This window comes from Tupaia chinensis, unplaced genomic scaffold (genome assembly GCF_000334495.1).
Source record: "Tupaia chinensis unplaced genomic scaffold, TupChi_1.0 Scaffold139833_1, whole genome shotgun sequence".
Classification (NCBI taxonomy): Eukaryota; Metazoa; Chordata; class Mammalia; order Scandentia; family Tupaiidae; genus Tupaia; species Tupaia belangeri.
The window spans coordinates 3,713,571-3,727,098 of NW_006199712.1; the positions used below are offsets into that span (position 1 = coordinate 3,713,571).

Consider the following 13,528-nt stretch of genomic DNA (forward strand, 5'->3'; position numbering starts at 1 on the left):
CCCGCGCCCACGTCTATGACCGCGCGGCGCGGATCCGCGGCTCCGGCGCGCAGAAGGTGACCCGGGAGCGGCCGTCGGGCGCGGGCTGGGTCTCCTAAGCACGCGGGATCGGGCGGCGCGCGGGACCGAGCTCACGCGGCCTGGACGCGGCCACCTGCAGCACCCCGGGCCCTCGCTCCTGAGCGGACCCGCCAGCATTCCTTCCCAGCGGGGCTGAGAACCCCCTGCGCGCCCTTCCTGCCCAGGCCGAGGACACGAGAGGCCGGTGCGATGCCCCTCGCCTGCTTCCCGTCTCCTGGGGACTCGCCTCCGCGGCCTGCCTGGGTGGGAATGAGACTCGCAGAGCAGGACTGGGCAGCCAGGGTGTCCAGCGCGGGGTGGTTTGTGACCTGCTTGGCTTTCCCTGCACTTCCCTGAGAGCCCTCTCATTGTAATTGTTCAGGTCTCGATAGAGTTTGAATTTCTTGCCTGTTCTTCTGTTGCCACCGGTGATTAACCACGCCTCGAAGTGCAGGTTCCTCACAGGAGCAGCTGCTGCCCGGGGGTGTTGGAGGTAGTGGACAAGTTTTGAAGGCTCTTGTCATGACTTTTCTTCGTTGCACCTTTGAGAATGCATACGTTTATAAATCTTTATCTGGTTTGAGAAAGCTCCCAGGGCTTGGGTTGGTTATTGTCCGTACAGCCTGGCACTCCCATAGTACTGATCCGCAGCGGTATTCTCTCGCGTCTTACTTTAATGGAGGATTGATTTCTACGCAGCTATTAGCACACCAAAAAAGTTGATTTTATAGGGTGTCGTTATTTCCTCTTCTTTTTTTATTTGCCAGAGGTACATGTGCTTGCCAGAGAGAGACAGAAAAAGAGAAAGAACCCAACTCCCATGGGACCTGGTCTTGCTGCATCCCTTACCGTCTGTTTCTCTGTCCTGTAGGATGTGGCACCTCGCACTAGTACCCAGGTGTTGTTTTTCCAGCCGCTGGGGCCAGGATTCGGCCCTGTAGGAGCTGGCTCCCTTAACTACTAGGCTACAGGACTGGCCCCTGTTCCAAGTACCACTAGGCCAGGGGGAAGGCTGTACTCTCTCTCTAATACCAACATTTTTTTTTTTTGCAGAAATTTTTGCTACAGGGCATGTGCGCTCCCCAGAGAGACAGAGACAGAGAGACAGAAAATGAGAGATGACCCCCTGGGGAGATGGCCATGCTGCAGTCCCCTTTCCTCCAGTCTCCTCCAGGGATTTTGGGCATGCACGTATATGCGCCCGGCATGAGTTTAAGCCACCGGGTCGGGGACTCAAACCGTGGTCAACTTTGTGAGAGTCCAGAGACATAGCCATTATGCTAACTGCTGGTCTCCCCCGGTGTGAGTTTTAAGCCACCAGTTCTGAGACTGGAATGGTGGGCGTGGTGGACATAATCATTGCGCCATCTGCTGGTCTCTATACCAGTCTCTTTGTGTTGGCAGTGTGGGGGGCAGGAGCCATGAGTTACCTATGTGAAACTGGACTCCCTTGTTTTCTCAGTGTCCCTCCCTTCCTGCCCTTTTAGAGGTGTCTCCCTCCCTCTCTTCCCTCCTCTCTGGCCTTCCTTCCTTCCCTTTTTTCTCCCCTTTAAAGGAATGTACGATAGTATGTGGTATGGCTTCATGAGAGGGAGGGGGAGAAAGGCACTCTTGGCAGGGTCTCAGCTCCCCAGCCCCCCAGCTCTCCAGCACCCCGTGTGCACGCCCAGCATGTTTTCAAGCTGCCCTGGACTCTGGCCTGTCGATTGGCCATCCAGTTTCCAGCTTGCAGGGTGCTCGCATTGCCTCTGCACCTCAGCAGCCAGCCCAGTAAGTAGCGACTGCTTCGAGGAAGCAACAGCCTCCCATTCGGGTGTCAGGCACTGACTGTGAGCTGGGACAGCAGCAGCCCCCTGACCCCTTCTCTGGGAACCGGTGAGGAACACTGTCCACACACCCTGTTCCTACTCCAGCCTGAAAGACAGATGAAAAGCAGACATTGTCCTACGGTGGCTGGGTGCTCCTTTGTGAGTCTTTTAAAATTCTTTCAGGATAGAAAACATGTGCAAGGAAGAGAGAAGGGAAGAGAAGCAGCCCTGACAGGCCTGCCACATTGCAGGTCCCCTTCCCCAGCCCTCCAGTGTGTCAGGGTCCTGGCCACGTGCACATGTCCCCAGTGTGTTCTCAGACCCGTCTGAGGAGCTGAGCTTGCAGTAGGCCACCAACTGTGCCCCCAGGCCGGGCCTTGTGAGTCTTTTCTTTTTTTTAAAAAAAGAATGAATGAATGAATGAATTAACTAATTAATTAATTCTATTTGTTCTTATTTTTTAATTTGACCAGAGGGAGATAGAGAGAGAGAAAGGGAAAGGGAGAAAGCAAGCCACCAGGTCCAGAACCAAACGGTGGTCGGCCATGTGGGAATCCCGGGCCTTTAACCACCACGCCACCTGCCGGCCTCCCTTGTGCGTCTTTACCGAGAATACATCGATACTTTTCACAGCCTTCCTTATAATTCTAGACACAAAGTACTTTTGCTTTAAGCAGTGATTTTTCTTTTTTATAAAAGAGGAGCTGGCCCTGTCGCCTTGTGGTTAAGGGTTCTTGATCTCACACAGCTGTCTACACATTTCGAGTCCCAGCCCCAGTGGCTTAAGAAACATGCAAGCCATGTGTGTCAGCGTGCCCCAAATCCTGGCAGGATGAAGACATGGGGGAGAAGGGGGTGCAGTGTGACGACGCCCCTTGGGGGCCCCTTCCTCTCTCTCTCTCTCTCTCTCTCTGCTGTCTCTGGCAAGTACTCTCTGACAAACTGAAAAATAATAAAGGAATTGAAATATCTGCAACCAAAGAGAGAAGACATTGTTAGAACTGGAGCAAAGAGAGAAAGAAATTGTTTGAGATGACAGATTTTCACAGTTGCTGTATAATTTGGGGTGAATCCTTAGTTGTTTGTTGGTGTTTTTAAAGTTTTTGCCATGGGGCATGTGTGCTCACCAGAGAGAGGCAGCAAGATCAAAAGTGAGAAATCACCCCCTGGAGGGATGGCCATGCTGCAGTCTCTTCTCCATTCTCCTGAGATTTGGGGCATGCACACACATGCACCCGGTGTTTTTTTTTTTTTTTTTTTTTCATAGGATGTTTTTTATTTTTTTAAAAAAAATTATTTTAATTTGACCAGAGAGAGACAGAGAGAGAGGGAAAGTGAGAAAGCAAACCACCAGGTCTAAGACTTGAACCGTGCTCAGCCATGTGAGAGTGTCCAGTGTCTCAACCACCATGCCACCTGCCACTCCCACCCCCTTAAAAAGAGTTATTTACTTATTTTACCTGGTGTGATTTTCAAGCGCACAGGTCCAGGACTCGAACTACAATCACCCACGTGGGAGTCCAGCGCCTTAATCACTATGCCACCTGCTGGCCCCATCGTTAGTTTGATTGTGGTGAGTGTCAGGAGGCTAGGATAGGTTGTTCGGAATCTAAAGTGGAAAAGGTATGTGAGTAAATAAAAATACAAAAAAGCCCTGGCCTCCAAGGGTGAAGTACTGCTTTAGGTTACGGAGTTGTAGCGGTGACTGCCTGTTGGCCAGGACCACAGGTGTGCACCGCCGTGCTCAGCCCTTTAGGGTGAGTTGTGAGCTGGGAATGGGACCCAGGACTCCCATGTGGCTTGGCTTACCAGGCAGCAGTGCGCAGCATCAAGTTTGTTGCTGGGCCAACAGCAGGACTTTTTAGGAGAGATTTTTGTTACAGGGCCCATGCGCTTGCCGAAGAGTCAGAGACACAGAAAGCGTGAAATCCCCCCGGGGGGACGGCCATGCTGCAGTCCCTCCTCCTTCATTCTCGTCTTCGGATCTTAGGCACGCACAACGTGAGTTTCAAGCTGCTGGGTCTGGGATTCACACCTCGGTCGACTAAGTGGGAGTCCAGCCATGTAGCTATTATGCCGTCTGCTGGTCCCAGGGCTTCTCTTTTTAGACACAGTGTCTTCCTAGGTTGCCCAGGAACTCGCCGTCTTCCTGCCTCAGCCAGCCGTGTAGCTGGGGTTACAGAATCCCACCATTGCTCTGGATCCCGCAGTACTTCTTGAAGCGTGTTTTGGGGCTACTTGGAGACACACAAAACTAAGTGTTCAAAAACCCATGTAGCAATTTGTCAAATAATTTTATTAACTCTAGTAATCATGGGATTTTATTTTATTTTATTTTTTTGCTATAGCGTGTATGCACTAACTGGAGAGAGCCAGAGAGAGAAGTGAGAAAGCAATCCCCAAGGGGATGGCTGTTCCTGAGTCCTTTCTCCATTTTCCTCTCAGGAGTTTGGGATGCACATGCATCCCACATGTTTTCCCAGCTGCTGGGTCTGGGACTCGAACTACTCAGTCGACCATGTGGGATCCAGCCACCCTAAGCACTATGCCGCCAGCTAGCCCCAGTCATGGGATTTTATTTTCTTACTAGAAACTTATTTGAATTGAATCTTAAAAATTATTGATCCGTGGACAGCAGGTGGCATGGTGGTTAAGGCAGTGGACTCCCACACTAATTGGCCAGGGTTTGAGTCCCAGACCAGGTGGCTTGATAGTCACACTGGGCACATAGCTGTGCATACCCCAAGTCCTCAGAGGAGAATGGAGGAGAAGGAACTGCAGCGTGGCCGTCCTCCCTTGGAGTGGTTTCTCCCTCTCACTGTCTCTCTGGTGAGCACACATGCCCTATGGAAAAAAGAAAAAGAAAAAAAATTCGTTGGTCCACAATTAATGGAAATTTGAAAAGAACAATTGTTCCTTATTGCGGACAACATGTGTTCTTTGGGAACAAGGCTCTTGTTGGGCTACATAGCTATTTAGCACCTGGTTTATTGCGTCCCGGGTACAGAATAAGTCAGTGAATGGTAGTTGATCAAAGTTTCGGGAATTCACTTCACTTCATGAGGCTTTGTGACTTAGACACAGACCTCGATATTGTTTATTTTCTCACGTGAGAAATCACACCTCTGCTAATATTATTAACATTATTAATGGAAAGAATGTGTTATAAAAACCTACCCTCAAAATTTTTTTTTTAAATTAAAAAAGAAAAGGACCAGCAGTTAGCGTAATAGCTATGTCACTGGACTTCCATGTAGCCGACCGTGGTTCGAGTCCCAGACCCAGTGGCTTAAACTCATGCCAGGCGCATGTGCGTGCGTGCCCAAAATCCTGAGAGGAGAACGAAGGAGAAGGGATTGCAGCATGGCCATCCTCCCTGGGGGGTGATTTCTTGCTTTCTGTCTCTTTCTCTCTCTGTCTGTCTGGCGAGCGCACGCGCCCTATAGCAAAAACCTCTCCAAAAAAGAGATAAAATTAAGGGGAGCCAACAGGTGGTGTGGTGAATGAGGTATGGGACTGCCACATGGCTGACCGTGGTTCAAGTCCTGGACCTGGTGGCTTGCTTTCTCACTTTTCTTTTCTCTTGTTGTCTCTCTCTGATGAGCACATGTGCCCTAGTTGAAACTTTTTTTTTTAAGAGGTTTTTGCTATAGGGCGCACATACTTGCCAAAAAGACAGAGAGAGACAGAGAGACAGAACTTCTCCATTCTCCTCTTGGGATCTTGGGCACGCACGCACATGTGCCCGGCGTGAGTTTAAGCCACTGGGTCCAGGATTTGAACCGTGGTCGACTACATGGGAGTCCAGCAACATAGCCATTACACCATCTGCTGGTCCCCCTAGAGAAAACTCTTAAAATAATAATAAAACAAGTAATTTTTAAATAAAAAGATAAAATTAAGGAAGCTAAAATCTTCCGTAAACTCCTAACTACTCATGAACTCCTGCTGTGTTGGCGTTGGTATGTAGTTCTTTCTTATTTTATACTATTTTTTTTCCAATTTTAACAATATAAATAATTTAGATAGCAAGATTGTGTTAATTGTTTTATCTAGTAGTCTCAAGCCGCAGATACAATTGATCCAGTCTATTTATTTTTTATTTATTTTAACTAAATCTCTTCTTAAATAGGTAAAAAATCTTTATCCTCATCCCGGCTGGGTTGAACATGATCCTGACGTTCTCTGGGTTCAGTTTGTGGCTGTCATAAAAGAAGCTGTCAAAGGTAATTTGATTCATAAAACTAACCATGGTCTGGACCCAGCCAGAGTGGGATGGCTGGTAGGGCGCTGTGCGGTGCTGGGCTGTACAGGAGGCCTGGGTTCCCATCCCAGCTCGACCTGAACATGGGTGTCGTGTGTACACCTGGGACCCTCGCTGGCTGGGAAGCTGTGGGGAGGGTCGTGGCATGTCAACACCCTGTTCGGGGCACCTGTCTTTCTCTCTCTCTTCCTCTAAATAAATAAATAGATAATCCTCTGCAGTGTACTTTGTTTATAGTAAAAGTTATCCTCAGGCTTCTGGAAAATTCTATGGTTGTCCTCAATCATAACTCTACATGTAGTGTTTAATTGGGATCACAGGTTCCTGGTACTTTTCAGAGGAATTTTGTGGTTTGCAAGTGAAACACTTTGGCAAGGAAAAGAAACACCAGTCGGCCCTCTGGTTGTCTTTTCAGCTGTAGTAAATGCTCACCCTCCAGGACAGATTGTAGCTGGCACCGACTTGATCTTCCGTCGGGTACAGAATGCCAGAAGGTCTTAAAGTTTCCGTGTCCAGTTCCTCATCCAGTGAGTTCGTAGCGGAGTGACCTTTACTATAAAGTTGGTTTTGTTGTCCTGTTTTCTGTGAGGCCAGGCATTGCCGAGTACTTTCCTGGCTACAGCTGTCATCTGGAGTCTTAGCTTTTGACAGTCCTTTTCTTTCTCTTTCTTCCTGATTTGAATGACCAGAGGGCTCTGTGCTTGCCAGAGAGAAGCAGAGAAGGGGAATGCACCACAGTGGGGTGTGGTCATGCCACGGTCCCTTCTCAGTTTCGCCACCCTGTCAGGATCTGGGGCAGGATTTGGGCACATTCATCCGGCATGCTTTTCAAGCCTCTGAGGCCAGGATTTGAACCCGCGATTGTCCACATAGGATCCAGCTCCCTTAACCGAGGCCACAGGAGCAGCTCTTAAAGAACAGTATCAGTGCAAACTCACTTAAGTACACAACCAACGATGACTCGTCGGCGTAAACTGTAAAAGGTCTTTTCCTTCATTTTTCTTACTGAATGACTTTTCCCCCATCTTTTTGGTTTGAAATATTTCAAAACCTAAAACAGTAAAGTTGTAAGGATAGTGCACTGAGCATCTGTATACCCTTTTCCTAGATCCAAGCATATTTTGAAATGTTGACCATTCTCCATAACCTTTTTCTCTTCCGGAGTCGTCCCGAGGTCAGCTGTGACATCATGAAGCTGTCACCTGTGTATACTCAGTGTCTTCAAAGACCAGGAGCACTTAGCTCCGTAAGCGTGACGTAATTTTCACATTCAGGAAAAGTAACGCAGTACTGTTTTCTTCCATAGTAATACAGTACTCATTCTGCAATATTTCCTCTTAGTAAAAAAAAAAAAATTTTCTTTTGCACACCAGGCTCCGCCCAGAGATGAGGCATTGTGGTGTGACTGTCAGGCAGTGGCCTCCTTGAACCCACCACCGTGGGGGCGTGCCTTGCGACATTGGCACTTGTTGGTAGCAGGGCCAGTTTAGTGCCCTGCTCCTCGTTTTTCAGTTGTCCGAGGATTTCCTCATGACTAGATTCAGGTTAAATATTTTTGACGGAATACTATAAAAAGGCTGATACATTCCCCTCAGTGCTGAAAATGGAGTTTTCCCACACGTTTTCCAGGGAGATAATTTGATAGTCTTCACAAAACCCACAAGTTACTATAGTTTAAGGAATTGTGACTAGAAAGTCATGCTTTTATTCATATCTAGCATCTGTCTGTGCTAAAAATAAGATTTGAGCTTCAGTAATTATGCTGTTTTTCCGAAGGGTTTTCCTTTATGGCCCCAGCCAGCTTCTGTTAGGATGGACCGGTGCTTAAATCAAGACCCAATCTTTTAGTGTTATCAAGAAGAAAATAGGGACTAGCAGTTGGCGTAATGGCTATGTCCCTGGACTCCCATGTGGTCGACCACGGTTCGAGTCCCAGACCCGGTGGCTTAAACTCATGGACGCTGTGTGCGCATGCATGCCCAAGATCCTGAGAGGAGAATGGAGGAGAAAGGAGTGTGGCGTGGCCATCCCCCCTAGGGGGGTGATTTCTCACTTTCTGTCTCTCTGTCTCTCTGTCTTTCTGGTGAGTGCATGCACCCTGTAGCAAAAACCTCTCCAAAAAATTATTTAATTTCATTTATTTATTATTATTATTCAATTTGCTATAGAGCACATATGCTCACCAAAGAGAGCAAGAAAAAACTGCCAGGTCTGGGACTCGAACTGCAGTTGCCATGTGGGAATCCAGTGTCTCTAACCATCATGCCACCTGCTGGCCCCATATAATCTTTTTTATTCCTTTAAGATAAAAGGCAAAAAGCTGTAAAAATCATCATTTATAATGCTTTATAATTAGCTTCAATTGTTGTATTAAAATGTTAAACCCAGATGTTTTTATTCGAGATTTTATTGAATCATTTCCATACAGTAATACTGTAAAGAAAAACATTCCTGGCTTTTAAATATGTGTTTTGTCTATCTTTCCCTTTAGCTGCAGGAATACAGATGAACGAAATTGTTGGTCTTGGTATTTCAACCCAGAGAGGAACTTTTATAACGTGGAACAAGTAAGTGTAATTCGTGCTCAGGCCGCACTGCTGGGCCAGGATTGTGAAACCGGTTTGGGAGGTTTGTTTCATTTTACCTTTTGCTAGAGAGAGCCTGAGTCCAGCAGAGGAAGCCAGGAGAGTAAGAATGAGAAATCACCCCATAGTCTGGTGTGGGCCCTCTGCAGTTCTTTTCCTCTGTTTTCCCATCCCATCAGGCTTGGGAACACAGGCCCACATGCCTGGTGTGTTTTTCAAGCCACTGGGGTTTGGCTCCTGTGCCCACCCAGGGCTCAGCTACAACACTGTGGGGCTGGCCTGGGGAGTTTTCTTTTTTTCTTTTTTTGGAGAGAGGTTTTTGCTATAGGGAGTGTGTGCTCGCCAGAAAGAGAGACAGAGAGATAGAAGGCGAGAAATCACTCCCCAGGGGGGATGGTTACGCTGCAATCCCTTCTCCTCCATTCTCCTCTCGGGATCTTGGGCATGCACACACATGCGCCCGGCGTGAGCTTACGCCACTGGGTCCGGAACTCGAACCATGGTCGACTATATGGGAGTCCAGCGACATAGTCATTATGCTAACTGCTGGTCCCGGCTTAGGGAGTTTTAAGTTTATCAATTGAGCTGTTGTGTTCCGGTTTAAGAGGGATGAAAACAAAGACCTTTGTCTGGCCTATCTCTCCCTCCCCCATATCACCTGGCCTTGACTTACATAAAATAATAACAATAAAACGTCTGTCACTGTCATTAACATTTATCATTCCTTTTATTTATGTATTTATTTATTTATTTTAGAGAGATTTTTGCTATAGGGCGTGTGCACTCACCAGAGAGACCGAGAGAGAGAGAAAGCAAGAAATCGCCCCCAGGGGGATGGCCATGCCGCACACAGTCCCTTCTTCTCCATTCTCCTCTCTCCTCTTGGGATCTTGGGCACACTTGTACACTTGCTCAGTGTGAGTTTAAGCCACTGGGTCCAGGACTCCAACCTCAGCCGACTACATGGGAGTTCAGAAACGTAAACCATTGCGCCATCTTCTGGTCCCGGGAAATAAGCATGAATTAAAGATCTAAAAAATTCGCTTATGGCCCAGCCGTGGTCACGCACCCTGCAGGCTGTTGCTTGGCAGAATGAGACAAGGGCAGCCCGGGTTTGCTGTCTGGCCCACTCTTAAAATAATCGGCGTGGTTGCATCTGTGGTCTCATCTACTCGGAGGCTGAGGCAGGAGTATCACCACATCGCTGAGCCCCTGTCTAAAAATCTCACTACACACAGGTAAAAGTAAAAGGGGGAAAAAAAAACCCTACACCTAAATAGAGTCAGAGGAGCCTGAGAGATTTCTGAAATGACGTACTACGCTGTGGTTATACCATCGGTCCGTTCTAGACGGGACTTCAGTGTCTACAGTAGATGAGCCATGTATAGGTTGAACACAATTACAATATCATAGTGACTGCCAGGTATCCTTACAACAAACCGATGGTTTGAATATGTGTTTTTATAGAGAAAGAGACTGAAGCTCAGAGAAATCAATAAATTGTTCTAGGTCACTCAGTAGCTAGATTCAAAGTATCTTTTAACCTCCAAGCAGATCTTCCTTCTACCTCCTCCATGTTACCTCTAGTGCTTCTTGCTAAAAACAAGAGAACAAAAACACCCCAGGGAAACCTGAAATGCTATGAAATGTGCCTTTGTTACAAAGCATTTTGAGCACCCTGAACTTGGGCAAGGAGAACACACACAAGGAATGTTACCAGAATGAATTCACAACGACTCGACTCATGTTCCGGGAGTACCGGGCAAGAGGGAGACACTTCAGTTCGTCAGTATTGCTGGCCTCACTCTTTGGGAGTCTGATAGAAGTTGTAGGGAGCCCAGCACTGTAGCCTAGTAGATGGGAAGCCTGACCCCATGTATCTGACTGCGGTTCAAGTCTCAGCCCTGGCTGTTGAGAGACATGCCCAGGATGGAGAAACAGAGGAGAGGAGATTGTGATATGACCGTGCCCCATTGTGGGGGTGCTCTCTCTTTCTCTCTCTTTCTCTTTCTCTCTGGCAAGTACATGCATCCTCTGGCAATAAACAAAAAAGAAGGAAAAGAAAAAAGGAAACACTGTATCTAAGAGACATGATGGAGAATCAGGGTGAGACAGCAATGCAGTGGTAAAACGTGGCACTGTGAGGCTCACCAACATGGGAAGGTTCCGGGTTCATGTCCAGAGATCTCCCTGAGTATGCTGCGGGCGTCTGTGTGACCACGACCTGGGGCTGGCTGATGCCGACCGAGCGTGGGTCCTGTAAGGTCCTATTAGGACCCTGCTGGGGGGCTATCTCTCTGTTCTCTCAGTCATGGATTAAATACAGTTTTTAAATAAACTTAAATATATATAGAGAGAATATAAAAGGAAGATCAGGTTGGGTGGGGATGGGTGGAAGGAAGGTCATGGAGTGTTTGGTTTTGGACATGGGACAGGCGAGTGGAGTCGCCCCAGAGTGGCTTGAGCACTGGTCTGTTTAGACTGGGCGTGGCACATTTTCTCCAGACTCTCTCTGTCTCTCTCTTTTTAAAAATTATTATTATTTTTTAATTTGCCACGGGGTGCATACACGTGCCAGAGAAGCAGAACGGGAAGAGGAGAAAGCACCTCCCGGTGGGGAATGGTCATGCCGCCATTCCTTCTCCCCCATTCCTCGGTCCTCTTAGGATTTTGGACACATACTTGGCCCAGCATGTTTTTCAAGCTGCTGTCCCAGGATTCGAACTGTGCACTTGGCCATATGTGGTCTCTCTGTCTTAACTGGTAGACCACAGGGTGGGCCCAGCAGGTTCTCTTTTTCAGGGCATATGCTCCTCGGATTAGTGCTTGCATGCACAGACCCTGTGCGCGCCCTCGGTGGACTGGGAAGCATTGGGAAGGTCATGACTTTCCTCGTGGCCTAGTAGCGGATATCTGTCAGGTGAAAGAGCGAGGTTGTCTGTGCACATCAGGGTGTCTTGTTTGCGGCATGTTGGCGTTTCAGTCCAGAGAGTTACGTGTTGTGGGAGCTGTCCTGAGGCATTGTAGAAAGTCAGCATTATCTACTAGATGTCCCTAATACCTGCCCACACCCTTAGTTATGACATCCAAAAATGTCTCCACATCTTGCTAAATGTCCCCAATGGGGCAAAACAATTCCTAATTGAGTACCATTGGTGGCGATGAAGTCTCTAGAAATACTGGGCTGTCAGGGAAGGGATGATGCATTTTTGCCTGGAGTAACTTGGAAAAATATGCCGTGACTCCTCCGACACGCTCTTAGACGTGTTCTCTGGTAGAGGTTGTGTAGTGGGCTGAGAAGCAGGCTAAGAATTTGGACTGTGGGTCCTCTGCTCCAAATTTAGACAGGGGATCAAAACACGGGCAAAGCCAGGCCAAGGCCAGTCCGAGAAATAGGTGACCTGGAAGTGGGGCAGGGAAGTGTTTCCAGAGAAGGAGCTGGTGGGGAGGTTCATTCGGTGGGTGTAGAGATGAGGTCCGCAGCCCCAGACATGGCTTTCCCTGGGACCTGGCTGCCGTCTCATTCAGGAATGGAGCATCAAAGTAGGAGGGAACAAAGATTTTTTTGTTCTGTTTGACTTTTTGGGGGGAGGGCAGAAAGAGAGAAAGCACCCCTAAACATACTGCAGTCCCCTTTCCTTCATTCCACCTTCCTGTCAGAATTTTGGGCATATACACACACGTGCACACAGTGTGTGCTTAAGTCTCTGGGCTGAGACTCAAACCATGGTTGGCCATGTGGGACCAGCTTTCCATGCTCAGCACTTAACCCCAGCACTGCAGGACCGGCCCAGGAAACAAAGCTTTTTGTTTTGAGAGAGAGATTTTTGCTATAGGGCATGTATGCTCGCCAGAGACACAGAGATAGAGAGAAAATGAGAGCTCACCCTCTGGGGGGATGACCATGCTGTAGTTCCTTCTTCTTCTTTTTCCTCTTGGGATTTTGGGCACACACACACACCCGCCTGACATGAGTTTCAAGCTGCTGGGTCCAGGACTTGAACTGCAGTTGGTTATGTGGGAGTCCAGTGCCTTAGCCACTATGCCACATGCTGGCCCTGGAAACAAAGCTTTTGTGTGACACGAGGACCCTACTTTCATAAGAAACTGATGAGGGGCCAGCAAGTGGCATGGTGGTTAAAGATGCTGGACTCCCACCTGGCTGACCGCGTTTCAGGTCCCGGACCTGGTGGCTTCCTTTCTCACTTTCCTTCTCTCTCTCTTGCCCCTCTCTGTCAAATTAAAATAAATAAAAGTTAAATTAAAAAAAAAAAGAAGAAATTGATGAGTCAGATTCCATGACCATTTGCTTCCCTTACTGGTGGTGGTGGTGGTGGTGGAAAAGGTAAGGAGCTATTTTCTTTTTCTTTTGTTATAAAGAACTATTTATTCCATTTTATTTATGATTATTTTAATTTGCTATAGGGCATGTGTGCTCACCAGAGAGAGAGAGAGAGAGAAAGAGAGAGAGAAAGATGCCAGTCTGGGACTCACCGTGCTTGACCATGTGGGAATCCAGGGCCTTAACCACCATGCCCCCTGCTGGCCCCGAGATATCCTCTTAAAACAATTCATTGTGAATTTATTTTCTTGGCTGTCCTTTTTTCTTTTTTGAAATGTTTATATATATTTTTTAAATTTGTATGTCAGACACGTGCATGTCCAAAATCCTAACGAGATGGAGAAACGGAGGACAAGTGATTGGGTTGTGACTGCACTCCATTAGCGGATGCTTCTCTCTCTCCCTCTATCTCTCTCTCTCTCTGTCTGTCTCTGGTGAGCACATACAGCCTCTGGTAATATATATATAT

General features: G+C 47.7%; 1 protein-coding gene across 1 annotated transcript in view; it reads left to right on the forward strand.

The window, feature by feature from the left end:
• Positions 1 to 7: 7 nt before the first annotated feature.
• The window catches only part of GK5 (glycerol kinase 5), a gene marked incomplete at its 5' end in the record, with an annotated part of 62,931 nt that continues 49,410 nt past the window's right edge, over positions 8 to 13,528 (forward strand). The window contains 3 exon segments of the mRNA XM_006162323.2: positions 8 to 56; positions 6,001 to 6,094; positions 8,624 to 8,699. Coding sequence (XP_006162385.2) covers positions 8 to 56; positions 6,001 to 6,094; positions 8,624 to 8,699 — 219 coding nt within the window.